This window comes from Patiria miniata, unplaced genomic scaffold (genome assembly GCF_015706575.1).
Source record: "Patiria miniata isolate m_02_andy unplaced genomic scaffold, ASM1570657v1 HiC_scaffold_20, whole genome shotgun sequence".
Lineage (NCBI taxonomy): Eukaryota > Metazoa > Echinodermata > Asteroidea > Valvatida > Asterinidae > Patiria > Patiria miniata.
This window is the reverse complement of record NW_024037059.1, coordinates 17,465,348-17,480,804: the sequence shown is the minus strand read 5'-3', so window position 1 is coordinate 17,480,804 and position 15,457 is coordinate 17,465,348. Positions and strand designations below refer to the sequence as shown.

The following is a 15,457-nucleotide window of genomic DNA, read 5'->3' as shown; positions in this document are numbered from 1 at the left end:
CCAGTTTTGTTTTTGATGTCTTGAGTATTAAGGCAATTGTGGTAAATTGGCTAGCTTAAAGACACAAGTAGTCACTGTGATAATTAGCTGGATTAGATATCACATGGTTTGAATTCAAACAGGTACATTTGATCCGTATTCCAAATCAGATTTCAGTTGAATCGGAATCAGAAGTTTTATGGAGAGATCATCTTTTATAAATGTTGTTGTTCTTGCAGGAGGTGAGAGTGTCACGATGACTCCCGGCCGTCGATTTATGATGGACCTCCTGGTAGGCAGCCTGATGGCCGACGGTGGCCTGGAATCGGCCCTCGATGCCTCCGTCCACTCCGAGGTCCGAGAACTGGAAAGCCAGAAGGAGAAAGACATCGCTGAACCTCCCCCGGGCACCGAGGGGGGCAAGGGAGGCAGGGGAGGGGTCACTGAGGGGGAAGCTGAAAAGAGAACCATCAGGGAAGAGCAACAGAGAACCAGCAAGGACATCAGCATGAGCATCCCACTTCTGCAACTAGTGCAACAACTCCTCAAGTTAGTTCTGGTTTATACTTAATGACTTATTTATACCTAATCTGAGTGAGTTGAAAAAAACACCACACTGTATTATGCACCTTAGACCACTGGATCACTCCAGAAACTAAGCTTTATTGTCCTGTATTTGTAAATTGTAAGTTCTTGACTTAAACCCAAACCAAAATAACTTAGACGTCAGAGTTATATTTGATTCGATTTGATTTGATTGATTCATTGCTTGTTTGATTTTTGTAGGAATGCATCGTCCATCACCTTGTCCAAGCTCCAGGAGTTGTCGGTAGATTTCAGCAAGAGCGATCCGCCTCCCATCATGGTCAAGAATGAGAAGTCCACCTCCATGGAGCTGCTGCTCAAGTTTCAGAGGCTCCTGGTCTGTTTCCTGTTTCCCTTTGACAGCCAGCGGCGGAAGTCGGCCTGCGGTCAGGCAACTTGTGAGTTGAGACTCAAATTAACCAGTGATGAAGTCCAGTAACACGTCTGGTCACAATTTAATCACAAGTCAATTCACAAGTCCAGTCACAAGAAACAGGGGGTGTCTACAAACACCATCTTCTAGTTGTCGCATACGTTGGTCGGGTCGTGTGCAAGTCCCAAATCGGGTGTATGTTAACGAGGGAATGATTTTGTCCAAAGTTGACAAGCTTGTGACTTGACTTAAAAGTGGATGACTTGTGCTTGACTTGTGGAGATTTATAGGGACTTTTGATAGACTCAACTTGGACACTAGATGTTAACCTTTTAGAATGCAGCTGTAAATTCAAAACATGGAATCCACAAGATAGTGTGGGGTCATTGTATGGAAAAGAACTGGGAACCTATTTTAGGTTGGTTTTAGTGAAGACCAAGTGAGAAGACGGTATTGACCAAAAAAAATCAGATTTGTGAAGTGGGTGGAAAAATGCCTCTAGATTTTCTAGAGAGAGACTTTGCAGTGTCGGGTTTATGAAAGTTCTAGTGTAGCGGCTTTACTATTTTCATACAAAATTAATTGCAGAAACCCAAACAAATGAAGCAAAATATTAACTTAAAAAAATCCTGTCCTCTTTCAGCTTCTGAGACGCTGGGTGCAGTGTCTCTCCTGAGGAAGTACATCAGTCTTCTATCGGCTCACATCCATGATGTGCTGCCTGCAGCCTCAGACCTAGCCGCTCGCACTCCTAAACAGTTCCCGGCTGTGGCTAGCATCATCGAGTCTGATCTCTCAGGTATTGTGCATGATGTAATTTCAGGAAAAAAAAATCCAAAATGCAAAGTAATTGTGAACCTAAGCAAGCAGAAACCATGGAGATATTTTTTTCAGTTTCACACTTGGAAATAGAAAGCAAACTCGCTCATTTTGTATCTTTTGTAAAAGAAGTATAATTAGCTACATGTATTGTAAATGTGCAAAGTTTGATTGAAAATTAAAATTTGTAGTGCTGGCTATTGTGGTAAAATTTGAGATACTATTTTGAAAATTAAATATTCTTTGAAAATATAAAAAGTTTTAAGTTATGTACATTTTATAATCAGTAAGATCCATGGACCAGTGGTAGTATTTAGATTTATTGAATTCTTTGGATTATTCAAACAGTTCTTCAATTTATTGATCAATTCCCATCGGATCGAAGGGTGTCCTACCACTAGACCCATCGCTTGTCATACTTTTTAAAATTGACAAATCAATTTTATTCATATCAATCAATTAATTGATCTATTGATCCTATCTGCAGGTGTCTTGCTTCCAGAGCTGATCGCTAGCCTGGTCCTGCTCCAGGTCAAGCGGCGCTCAATCCCGATTAATGACCTCACCAGTTTAGTTGACCTGCTGGACGTGTTTAACCGGCTGTCTCCGGGCATGGACAAAGAGGATGCGGAAGACCTGGCCTGGTCTGGTCATCTCAGAGGTCAGTAACCTATTAAGCGGAGAAATTGCTGCTAAGCATGGATGAGGTCTCATGTTTAAATAGAATCATCTTGTGCTAAGCATCCAATTTTATGTTAAATGTTTTTGAGTTCTCTTGTCCAAATCAGATCATCTTGTGATTGGGCGTATCTTGGCTTACTTGCAAAATGTTGTATTGTTGAAAGAAATGTCAACCCTCCTAGTGGGAAGTCAATACTTAGAGCAATATATAAAACGCATAATTAAAAGCCCTGCAGGTCAGTTTCAGGTGAAGGGATATGAAGTGTTAAAGTAACTGTGTCACACAGAGAGTCACTGCACACAAAAACAGCACTGTGGAGAGCAGTGAAGCGTGACTGAATCTGCCTGCTTGCCCTGAGCTTAACATCACAAAAGAATTGTGCAGGGAATTGAACCGTTATCCATACTCCACAGAAGGTTACCTCAAAGGAATTTGAAGTGCGGGTGGTAGCTTTATGGGGAAAAGGGGTTTTGCAAAATTTGAAGGATTGTGAAGTGCTGAAGACTAATTTTGATGATCTGGAAAGAGCTAAAATGCTGATATTCAAATTACAAATGTAAGAAGATCTGAAATTTTGATTATATCAGAATCTCACTCAAAGGCAAAGTTTCCTGAAGGCTTTTGAGATTAATTCCTGCTAAGATCTCTGTTGATTGAAATGGAATGAATGTTTTCACTTGAATGCAGGTGGGATTTGCGGTATGTCGGCGTCAGGCGGTGCGACCTCCAACTGCCCCATGACACCCGAGGACGTCCCACTGATCCGCAAGGCTGACCTGGAGAACCACAACAAGGATGGAGGACTGTGGGTGGTCATCAACGGCAAGGTGTATGACTTGAAGGACTTCCATTGCACCGCACCGTGTGGCAAGGACAAACTGCAGCAATATGCAGGTATGGGCTTCGAGCTCTCTAGTGGTAAAAATATGATAGTTACTGATTGGTGGGTCACTCTACACCGTACAGTCATTTGGCTGCAATATGCGCCGCAGCACCTTGTAAACCATTATAAGGTGCTACATAATGGGTCTCATATTTCTCATAAACTTTATTTACCTTTCTTTAATAATAGACATAATCTGCAGCGCCTTGAGTACCTAATTGTTGGTAGATACGTGCGCTATATAAGACTCCATTATAATTATTATTACTTGCTTAACCTCTGATTTTGTAGAAGCACACAAATCAACTCATGCAGTATCATGTGGCTTTTGAAGTATTTCATTCTGTACAACACCTTAACAGCTCTTACATAAAGTCTGTTAGGAGAGCACAGTACATTTGTAATGGCAATGTTTTGAATTGTTTCTTGTGTCCTTGAGCAAGACACTTTGCAACAATCACATTACTTCAATCAAATGAATTTATAAGTAAGGTCAAAGTGGATCAATTTGCAACATTGATTGTTAACTATAAGGCCAAAAAAAAAAAATTCTGCTTCCGGTTAACCTGCCTTCCCTATTTTGACAGCCCCTACCCTAATTATGTTTGGGGGGAAAAATGAGGGAAAATCCCAAAAATCATCCCTTGACTACACGTAGACACCTCCATATGATTGTACACAAAATAAATCCCCCCCCCCAAATTTCCCTACCTACATACCCTATTTTCGAATGCCATGTAATCGGAAGCAGAAATTTTTTTTTTGGCCTAAGCCATGTATGATTTCTTTGAGAGTCCTATAAAATCTCAGTCATTAGCATCAGTTACAAAATCCTGATTTCAATGCCACACTACAACTTTTTTTTCAAAATATGTCCAGTGATTTGTATCGATAAATATTTGTCTTTGTAGCCAAAGATGCGACGGAGGAATTTCAGAGCGTCGGTCACTCAGCCAAGGCAGTTCTGATGATGGAGAGCTTCTTTGTCGGGATGTATGTCGGGGTAAGTTTATAAGGAACTTTTTAAGATACTCCTGTGAATATCATGATAAACCACTCAATTAGCCTAAGAAATACTTGTGAAACTTAACACACAAGTTTTGTTAAAGTGTACAATTAACAAGTGAAGTGCAGTTTTAGTACAGCCGATTTCACAAGTCTTGAGAGTTCCTATTGTGTTGCTTTCTACAGCGTTGAGCAAATGTGGGTTCTTGGGATTTGTTGAGTTTCTTGTAATGATATTCATAGACCTGTGTGAACCAGCAACTGTCATTTGTTATGTACCAATGACTTAAAATGTAGCCACCCAAATGTGAGATAACCCATCACATTTGTAAAGACACTTATTGCATTTTCTTTCCCAGCCTGAGGAGGATATAGTCATCCCAGCACTTGAATCCAGTTGCACCTCCTCCCCTCTCATCGATGCCGAGCGAGCCCTCGGCCTCCTCATTGGCCTCACCTCCTGCCATCAAGCTTGTGGGAACTCCCTCCACCCAGCTGAAATCGACAACAGCCATTGGCTGGACTCTCCACTATTCAGCGGTGGGTTGCAGCTAGGACAGCGTCCCAGCGTCCTGGAACGCTTGGACCGGGGGTCTAACGCTTCCACGCCCGCAACCACGCCGGTTCAGGCTCCGGGAAAGTACGAGGATAACCAGAAGTACTTTGCACGCTCGGCGTCGCTAGCTGATTCAGCCCGGCCGTTCTTACAAGCTCTAGCCGACAGCAGACTGCAGGATCCTGGCGTTAAAGGGTTCCTAGCCCAGTGTGATCGCTACTGCCGTCTGCATCATCTAGTCCCGCCTATTGAGTTCCCGCCAACACATCCTATCGAGGTTGCCGGTCGGTCACTGATGGCGTGCATCCTGAAGCACCACGACTTGGGGCATGCCGCGCTGGCCCTGGTGGAGCACGGAGCACAGGGGGACGGTCTCGGACATCTGAGGCATTCTGCTATGCCTAAATCCATCGCTGAAGTCTGCAAAGTGGTCTGCCAGGCAAAACGCTCACTCATGAAGGTACCTTAATAATACTTCGAAAGACAGTGTGTTTTATTGAGCATTGGTGTTGGTACTTCACTTGTTCATGCAGAAAATATGCAGACAAGAATCAGTAAATACTAAGGAAATTCCCTCAAACTTTCGGTTCCTTGACCCCAATCAATTATAAAATTCCTTTATTTTGTAAGAAAGACTTTTTGTTGTCTGCCCTTGTCAAAGTTATATACTTTCCATTAAGTTTTTCTTTTTTTCTTGGTACAAAGTAGTATCACATTGTCCGTTTTACAATTCATCAACTAAGGCCATAAAGTGGCTCCTTTAAGAGACGGAGAGATAATATGTTGGCATGATTTGTAACATTTTCACTTTCCGTGCTATCAAACAAAGGTGCAGTTTTTTATGTTGGCAAAGAGTTATCTGTCAGTTTAACATCTTTCTTCTATCACAGACCCGTCAGGATTTAGTCCACTCCTACGAAGACGTCTGCAACCCAGTCATCCAGCGCTGCCGCTTCATCTTCAACGAGCTTCGCCCGGCCATCGGCAATGAGGTGTCCGCTCTGTCCAGACTCAAGATCCTGAGCACTCCGCCACGCTGGAAGCAGGTGGTGCTCAAGATGATCAGGCAGCGACGAGCTACGGCCGCAGCTGCTGCTGCTGCTGTCTCAGGTACCCAGTTTTGTTTCTTTGATTCCTCTCTCTCAAAGACCGTCATCTTTGTAGGTGAACTGCAACTGCGCATTTTAAGCAATCAAGCACGCATTGCACAGTGTCTAAAATTTCCAAACACACACGCTTGCTGCTCGAAATGTGTTTGAAATACGATGCAGCCGATGGGGTTATGCCAGTTGACGCTCAAAATGCCAATGTACGTGGCTGGTCTGTAGGAAATGACGTCATTTGAGAGAGACCAATTAATTTAAATCAAACTACTCTAAATCCAATAAATATTAAACACTTCGTTACCAAATCTTTTGGGGGAATCCAGTAATTTCTTTAAGGACTCTACACAAGTACCTCTTAATATCGAAAAGAAAGAGAGAGATGTGGTCACTTGAGCACCATTGCTGCTGTGTGCCTACATTCAATTTTGTTCCTCTTCAAGGATGCTACTGATCTGTGCATATTCAAATGATAATAAGAGATGTTTAATCACATATGTACACGAAGCAATGCAAATATGCACTTAGTGCTTGACGTACAGGCTCTCATGAGTAGGCCACACAATGTCATCTACTTTTCCTGCACGGGGTCTACATTTGTGCTCAACAGTTCACCCATTGTTCATCTTATCTTAGGCTGCATCCGAATCAACTGTCTAGAGCTAGGTCTAGGTCCACGCCCATTGAAAATACGCGGGGACGCACTGACAATAGACAAAGCTGTAGCTCTGGAAGCCCATTTCGGACACGGCCTAAGTCATACCGTCTCATTGAAGCCCTTCGTAGTTAGATATATTTTTTTCTGAGCGGTGTTCCAGTAATTTATTGTAAGGTATTTTGTTTCAGCTTCATTGAGTGTTGTTGATTCTTGTAGAATCAGTACAGGCATTTATCCTGTTTTCCACTGATATTACTTTATCTTTCCTGACTTTGATCCCCAGCCTCGGCCCAGGAAGAGAAGGGAACCAAGGACGTGAAAGCCAAGACGGACGGCGGCGAGGCAGAAGGTGAAGAGCCCGGAGCGGTAGGCGGAGCGGGAGTGGTTCGAATTTTTGCCAAACAGCAGCAGCCAAAGACAGAGAAGAAGCCGGCTAAAGATAAGGTATTGACTCTCATGTTTGTCCATTAAACTCAAGTCCTCTGGGTGTAATGTTGTTTTCTATTACAAGTTGGAAGACTCATATAGCACCACAAAGTGGAACACAAAATTTTAGACAGTGGAAAATCTTTCATATAAAAAAAATAATTCAGTAGTCTTAAAATATGGCTGGAAAGAAGGAAATCATTTTCATGGTCCTAAAATTGTCCGTAAGTCAGCCTTTATGCTCTTCTCTGGAAAACTTATAATTCTTGATTAAACGGGAAGAAACTGAAATACATCTACAGAACATCCACCTACCGAGTTATCAAACCTATTTTGGCAGTCTCCCAATTTGTTGTATTTTTTTCTGTGGATACTAGTGAGACGCTATGAAACCCATGCATGCTTAGTGGTCGGAGATCACACCCAAAAGATTTTGAATAATATCATTAAAAATTTGACAGTGTTAAGTTGGAAATTATAATCAATACTTAAATTGGATGACCTTTGATTTCTTGAGCAGGACTCCTGGAGAGCTGTGGTCAGTGCCATCACCAGCGCCCGTAAGTTCAAGTGGTTGCGTCAGCGCATGACAGGTGCCTCCACGCAGACCGCCCTCATGAGCCAGATTGTGGAGTTTACCATCAACGACAGCAACCTGGACCTGGAGAAACTCCGGATGGCTCTCTACTCCCAGGTAGGTCCAGCAATATAAAGTTTGAAGAATTGATATTTAGAAGAATTAATTGAAATTGAATATGGTTTCATTTTTCATTTGAATGTTTCTGCGATGTTTAAGCTATTCAGAACAGTTTGTTAGAGGTGTCAAATTTATGGTGTTAAATACATGCCATTGTTAAGTATACATTCTGTGCACAAACGATTGAGGGCACTCTTTAGCCTCAATCCAAAGCAATAATATAACTAAAACTCTTACATATTCATGAGCTACAGCCATTCAGTGTCGGTTGTTTGCTAATTTGTGTTCAAATGGAAATGTAAAAAGTGTCTCCACTTTACAGAAATGTTCAGATTTTCTAAGTTCATAGTTTGAATTTGGTTCTTTTTCCACAGCTTGAGAGAGCTGAGAGTCGCCTACAAGGCGCCGACGCCATGCTTGCCCAGCTAAGGAAAGACCAGCTCATCCCCTCGGTTCGATACGCCATGCTCTGTGGCTGGCAAGGCCTGGCGGACCGACACACCGACACCGCCCACCCACGCCTCTTCCAAGACGCAAACTCCCACTGCCTGAAAAACGTCGACCTGATCCCGCCCTACGACCGCGTCATCCTCCAGACCACCTTTGCCAAGCTGAGCCGCTGGGCCGTGGATGAGCTCCGGCATCAGGTGCTATCGGCCAATGAGACGCTGAGCTGCTCGGCCCAGGTAGCCAATGAGGAGGAAGAAGAGGAAGACGGTGGACTGACGCTGGGGGTGCTACCACAGGCTCGGTTCATACTAGCTACCCTGGGGATGCTGACCAAGGAACACCTGGCCTGTGGCGTGAGTCTGCTGCTTAACTCTGGCGTGCTGGGACTGATGCAGACTATCCTTAGACTTACTGGTAAGATATTCAAAATCCTTGTACTCTTCTGTTACTATGACGTCTTTAGTTCGTTTCTGTCATAAGATTTGAGGCTTTGCATGGTGGAGTATCGGTATCGTTTCGGTTTGCGGTAACACCATGTGGTAATAACTACTGCTTAGAAGATATTTAGTTCTGAAAAGAATTTGTCCTGCTTATTATCGACTTTTGCTAAGCAGTTTTTGTTCTGATAAGAAAAGTCCTGCTTTAAGTTCAAAAAGAACTTGTCTTTGGTCTCAACGTTTCGACTAGCCTGCTCTAGTCATTGTCAGGAGACTGACTTTGTTCTTTCTAGTTTGTAGCTGAGCCTTCAATGTCATGGCCTTGTATTTGGATGACACCACACAGACAAAAAATGTTAGACTCTGCAGCAAGCACACATGAGACAGTTTATATGACCTTTTGCAATTTTACCAGTGCTCATTAGTTGCTCGTAAGGTGTTTATTAATTTTTCATTGGCAAAATCTTCCAGGTCCCGATCATGACTGTTCTAATGACGATGACAGCCCCTTGCCAGCGACAGTGTTTGAAGAGACCCGCAACATGCCCCAGCCGGCCCCCATGCCAACCAGCGGGCCTGAGCTGGCTGGTATGATGAAGATTGGCACCAGGGTGGTGAGAGGACAGGACTGGAAATGGGGAGATCAGGTACGGGAAAAATAGTTATTTTCTAGGAGCTATGATAACTATGTGGTCTGATAGCTATAGTTCTTTGCCATGTGGTCTCTGGTCTAGTCTGTGGTCTTGGATCTGTGGTCCATTGTCCAAAGTGTATAATGTGTGTCGTCGTTCTGCAGTCTGTGATTATAGATCTGTGGTTCTATTTCTTGGCTGGTGGTGGTTGTCCAATAACTATAGCTTATTGTCATGTGGTCTCTGGTCTAGTCTGTGGTCTTGGATCTGTGGTCCATTGTCCAAAGTGTATAATGTGTGTCGTCGTTCTGCAGTCTGTGATTATAGATCTGTGGTTCTATTTCTTGGCTGGTGGTGGTTGTCCAATAACTATAGTTCATTGCTATTTGGTCTCTGGTCTAGCCTGTGGTCTTAGATCTGTGGTCCATGGGCTATGGTTTGTGTTTTTGTTCTGCAATCTGTGGTCATAGATCTGCGGTCTTAATTCTTGGCGTTTTAGATCTATGGTCTGTGGTCATGGATCTAGGGTTTATGGTTAAGATCTATGATCTATAGTCTTTGATATGTTGTTTTGTGGTGTTAGATCTATGATCTTTTGTCTAAGATTTATGAAGTACGGTGTTGGATTTATGGTCTTTGGACCTACATCCACATGGTTAGTGTTGTAGATCTATGGTCTCTTGTCATATTTCGGGTCATGGTATTGTTATTGGTTTTCCTTTTTGCAGCCGTTCCATTTTAATGGTCATTTAAAGTGCCTGTCCAATTTACGATTTCGTGGATCATTTTCAGGACGGACCCCCACCCAGTGAGGGGCGGGTCATCGGAGAACTAGGGGAGGATGGTTGGATCCGCGTGCAGTGGGACACAGGCAGCACCAACTCATACCGCATGGGCAAGGAGGGGAGGTATGACCTGAAGCTGGCCGGCCCCCTGCCGGTAGTGGAACAGGCCGAGGATGAGAAGGAATGCATTATAGATCCAGGTAAAGAGGACTAATCCATTTTAAAAATAGGGGTTATCACCTACGGCAGGGTGGAATTGCCCACATTGACTTCCAAGTTTGACCTAGATTGTTGAGCTCTGTCGTGTCAAAATTAAAAGTTTTACGTAAATTTTGAAATTTAATTTTAAGTTATTTTTAATTTAATTTTATTTGAATTTTTTTATTGACAGCTGCTAAGAAACGTCCAGAGAGCAGCCACCCAACAGCCCTGATCCGCCGGTCTAGCATCTGCCTCCTTCAGCTTCTGACCCTCAGCTGCGGCATCCATGCTGAGAACATGCAGCGAGACGCCACCAAGACGTTGTGCGGACTACTTCGGACGCTGGTGGATGCCGGCCAGGCAAAGCCATCACTTGAAGGTGGGTTGGAAGGGAGGTTCAAATTAGCTTTAAAAAAATTAATTCGTAGAAATGAAATCTGAAATAAAGAAAGAAACTTGATTTTATCTCGTATAGACCATTTTTTTTGCTGAGGAGAAACAGTATGCCAACCAAAATATCGGGGGAAGAAAGTTGATTGTGACTTATTCTCCGCTTGTACTCTCTTAGAAAGCAAACTTCCAAAGCATGTTTTCTGTAAAATTTGCCAAGCAAGTTTTCAGAGTATTCTTGCTAAAGATGTAAATCTGTTGAGTTTGTTCTCAGATTGTTCTTGCTTAGAAATCGAAGTTTGCTAAGTTAGTTCTGAGGCTATTCTTGCTTAGAGAGTACAACCTGCTAAACTAGGTCTTAGTTTAATATCACCTAGCAATTACTTCTTTGCAAGATAGTTCTCAGATTATTCTTACAAAGGAAGTAAATTTACTTTGCTAAATGTCAGCTTAAGTTTCTGCTGAGCTCTGAAATTCGTTCTGACCTATTTTGTTTACCTCAATCATTTCAGGTGAGCTGTCCCCATCCAGACTGGTAGCCAGTCAGCAGTACCATGAGTGGGCCACTCTGGGCTTCATCTCCAGCGTAGCCAGTGCCCCTAGCCTGTGCCGAGCCCTCAGCACACCAGACTGGATGGACCTGCTGCTGAGTATGGTCAGGAAACCAGACATCACACCGGACACCATTACCATGCAGGTAGGCTAACAGTGAGCAATGAGGATCCACCCCAGAGGGTGCAATTACATGCATAAACTACTCAGACAAAAGTTAATACGGCTCAATTAAATTTTAGCCCTCGCATGCCTGTATTATGCTCTTACAGTACGGAAGTTGTCCAATTTGTGACTGCAATTTCACCGTCTGAACACCCCTGGGTTTAGTGACAATCCTGAAGATGATCAGTGCATACTAACTGAAACGTCGGCAGATTACCCACCAGTTTTCAAACCATCTTCTTAAGGCTTAGAAGAAATGTATTTCCATGAGATCAAATCTTGTCCATTTATTTAATGATGTGGAACAAATTTCCATTAAATAGTGCCAATTTTTTTTTGTAAGTCATTTTGGCATACATGCTCATCAAAGTCTCTTTCCATTTCTTGTTCCTATATTTTCTTGTGCTTATCTTGTCTATAGATTTCAGTCCTGCGTCTTCTGAGAGCAATCTTACCAGCTTGGGAGCGAACGGAGCCATCGCCTCGCACCGACATCCTCGTCAAGAAACTCTTCACTTTACTAGGCTCAGTGCTGCTGGCCTGCTCAGCCGACTTACCCTACCCATACTCAGGTTAGTACACCCACTTTAAAGTAAATAGATTTAATTCCAATGACTTTATTGTGGTTCACCAGTAAAAATAAATAGAAGTGCTCTGTATATTTCAAAGATAGATTATTGTTCCACCTTTCTTGTTTCTCTCTTAACCTTAACCACCTCAACCCTTCCAAATCTTACTGCATGTTTTGTTTTGTTGGAATTTGTTGGAGTGAGGAAGGATCCTACTAAATCACTCCAGGTTAAAGATTGTTGTGTCAAAACTTAATATTCTACATAATCTATTTTCATACCTAACAAAAGCTGATTGAATTCATACTTTCACATTACAGAAATCTGATCTTTTAAATTTTATCTTTGAAGATGACGGTTGTTCTACAAATGTTGTATTTCTATTTTATTTTAATGTAATCTATGGCAGTCCATATCAGTTTTTATAAAACTGTATATTGCCTTTGAGGAGAATTATGATAGTGAAGAAACATTTTCCCTCTTCTTTGTTTGTTTACGGGAAGAAAAACTTCTTACAAATTTCACCCACCTCTCAAATTAGAAAGTTCTTCATTGTCATCTTTCTGCAAGTATCTTACAGCTCCTTTTGTTCTACAGTGCTGCAGATTTTTTTTTCAGGTATTTTTGGTTTCCTTACCAGTACTTCAATTAAGAATTTTTACATGTTGGAAAAATAATAATTAAGAAACTGTTCTTCTTACAACAGACGGTAGCAGTAAGGGTAAGAAGCAGTCTCGTTGCAAGGTCTCCCTGACAGCCTCCATGGGTAGCACCGTGGCTGAGGAGATCATCATCCTACTACGCCGACTACACACCCTACCAGCCTGGAACCAGACCATCAATGATTACATCACACAGCAGCTTAGTACGGTCACGGACATCCTGCTGGAGCAGGGTCATGCAGAGGTCAGTATGCAAATTTATGTTAATACACCTCGTGAATATTTATATTTATGATTGAGACATAGCTTAAGAGCTGAAAGAAAACCTTAGAAGCATGCTCGGTAATATAAAGGTCCATTTTCTTACAACATGGTATAAGGGGAAAAATAATTTCAGTGCAATTTTCAAGACATGTGGCTTAAGTATTACTGTCTATTTAAGTATTACCGTTTGTTTCTTACTCCTCAGCCTCAGAACGTAAGCCAAGAAGACACCCTGGCCAAGGATGGCGCCGTCATGTCAGCGCTGGCCATGATAGGTGGCCTGGATGGCCGGCCGCGGCTCGGTGGCCTGGTCAGACATGAAGAGTTTGGTCAAGGGACGGTAGCCAATATCGCAGCCAGTGGCCGCTTGACAGTTCAGTTTGAAGAACAGAGAGTGCTAAGGATGTGTCGACTCTCCTCCATTACTTCAGTAAGTCATTTTTTTATTAACCTCATTTTAAACTTTTTATGGTAATCCGGAGAACAAAGGTTGACACTTTTACGATTAGTTTAAAAAATAGTTGGAAAGTATGTACCTTGAACCATTTCTTTTCACATCTCTTCAGGTCCCTATTCTGAGTTTTGACGTTGACAAGCTTCGCCTGACACCTGCTGTCTTGGATGCCTGGGTGCATCTCATCAGCCTAGCTGGGTCTGGCTTCAAGGCCCTCAGAGCTCTGTCTGGCAGGAACGGCAGTGGCTTGGCAGATCCAGGTATCATAACAAACGCCAAGAATTTCCCGCCACATTTTTTCCCCAGAAATATTGACAAATAAATACAGTGTACAATGTAATACAATGTATTATTATTGTTAATGAGTAAAACGTTTTTCCAGATGCAGTCAACCTGAACCGTCTTCGCAAGCAGCAGATCCGCCTGGCCCTCCTGCGTGCCGCCCGAGTCATGTTCAGCAAGCAGGACAACCTCCGCAAGGTCCTGTCCCTCCTGGCGGCCGCAGAGCCCCACCCCTCCTCAGGGGAGAATGGTAGCAGCCCAGACAGCATGACCCCACCCAAGATGACCCTGCTGCAACAGTTAATGAATGCAGCCACCCAGCCCTCCCCAATCAAGGCATTATTCGAGAGGGGTGAACTGGAGGTAATTGCATATCATGTCAAAAAGAGACTCAGTGGTTTTTTGTCTTAAGAAAATTTGTGAATCCTCATTTAAGAATAGTTTTCTTTCTTGCTGTCTTGGAATCATTTGCTGATGGATGCCTTCGACAAATAATTAATTAATCAATGGTTTTAAAAAGCTTTAAATTGCTTTTGAAAGCAATACAAATCTGGTGTTGAAATTAAATAGGAAGTTTATTTTGGTTCCTTGCTCAATTTAAACCAAAAGAATGCTAATGTTAGGGCCTGTGTGCATCATTTTCAACCGTATCAAGTTTTCCTTGTGAAAAACATTAAACATAACATGACACTTTTGTACTATAAGTCACGCAAACTATGTGACATACGTGACCTGTCATGACAAAATGAGCATTAAGTCAGACTTTTTAACATTTGGGATTTATGTATTTCTGGATTCTGCAGAACACGAGCTTTCTAATGGTATTCAGTGACATCTCGATAAGTCAAACTCTGATAACTCAAAACAATTAAGTCAAACAAAGAATCCATTGCCTTCAGTAGTATAACAATGATATACAACCCTGCTGAACTCAAAACTCTGCTTAAGTCAAATTTTTGAACCTGATCCCTTGAGGTTTGACTTATCGAGATTTCACTGTATAACATTGGGGGTACTAAGTCCAGTAAGAGAAATATAGACTGCCAATTTAATTGAAGTTGTATATGCTTAAAGATATCGTATAGAGATTCTAAACAAATCTCACTTCCAACTCCTTGTGTAGGCTGCTGCTTTAGCCCTATGCCAATACCTAGTCGCTGAGACCAAGACCCCACCCCCAGGCTACCTCAACGAGGAGGTGCGCATCCCCCAACCGGTCCGTGAGATCGTCAGTCCATCAGACACGGCCGCAGCGCGTCCTGTCCGCCAGCGCCGGGCTAAGCCAGCCGAGTTGCCCCCGTCACCTCTGGTCAGCCAGCTGATGGAGATGGGTTTTGTACGAAGGAACGTGGAGTTTGCTATCAAAGCTCTCAGTAAGTTTTTTTTCCGCAAAGTGACAAAAACAACCTTCAGAGTAGCTGTTGAATATGTATGCTGTTGAATATTGATCATTTTTGTGACCTGCAAAGCTTACTATTAAATATGCTTAAGACTTAATGAATATTCATCATTTTTGTCAAGGTGGCGGTTCAGACTCTAAGCCCAGCGCTGAAGCAGTTGCAAATTGGCTAGTGGACCACCCAGATATCGTTGACTTGCCCGACGTCTCAGAATCGGACAGTGAGCTGTCCTCAGAATTCTTGCCCGACGATGATGACGACGATGACGAATTTGAAGACTTGGAAGGAGACTATGAAGAGGTACGTAAAGAGGGACTCGAACCCAGGACCTCTTGAATCTTAAACATTCAACCACTGGACTTGCAAGTGGTGATTCACATGTTTGAACCTTGGCTATCAGGTTCTTATATGTCAGTGATACACTGAAATTGAAAATAGACCTTTTGGT

The 15,457-nt window shown here is 42.7% G+C and overlaps 1 protein-coding gene across 1 annotated transcript in view; it reads left to right on the top strand.

Annotated features, from left to right (window-relative positions):
• The window catches only part of LOC119727661 (E3 ubiquitin-protein ligase HERC2-like), a 60,915-nt gene that overhangs the window by 19,644 nt on the left and 25,814 nt on the right, over positions 1–15,457 (top strand). The window contains exons 17-38 of the mRNA XM_038199652.1: positions 219–528; positions 766–962; positions 1,581–1,736; positions 2,244–2,417; positions 3,126–3,332; positions 4,233–4,324; positions 4,686–5,342; positions 5,773–5,992; positions 6,927–7,087; positions 7,590–7,763; positions 8,141–8,630; positions 9,125–9,300; positions 10,078–10,270; positions 10,462–10,650; positions 11,174–11,358; positions 11,800–11,950; positions 12,654–12,853; positions 13,079–13,303; positions 13,440–13,587; positions 13,710–13,972; positions 14,733–14,982; positions 15,131–15,309. Coding sequence (XP_038055580.1) covers positions 219–528; positions 766–962; positions 1,581–1,736; positions 2,244–2,417; positions 3,126–3,332; positions 4,233–4,324; positions 4,686–5,342; positions 5,773–5,992; positions 6,927–7,087; positions 7,590–7,763; positions 8,141–8,630; positions 9,125–9,300; positions 10,078–10,270; positions 10,462–10,650; positions 11,174–11,358; positions 11,800–11,950; positions 12,654–12,853; positions 13,079–13,303; positions 13,440–13,587; positions 13,710–13,972; positions 14,733–14,982; positions 15,131–15,309 — 4,997 coding nt within the window. The remainder of the gene's footprint in view (positions 1–218; positions 529–765; positions 963–1,580; positions 1,737–2,243; positions 2,418–3,125; positions 3,333–4,232; positions 4,325–4,685; positions 5,343–5,772; positions 5,993–6,926; positions 7,088–7,589; positions 7,764–8,140; positions 8,631–9,124; positions 9,301–10,077; positions 10,271–10,461; positions 10,651–11,173; positions 11,359–11,799; positions 11,951–12,653; positions 12,854–13,078; positions 13,304–13,439; positions 13,588–13,709; positions 13,973–14,732; positions 14,983–15,130; positions 15,310–15,457) is intronic.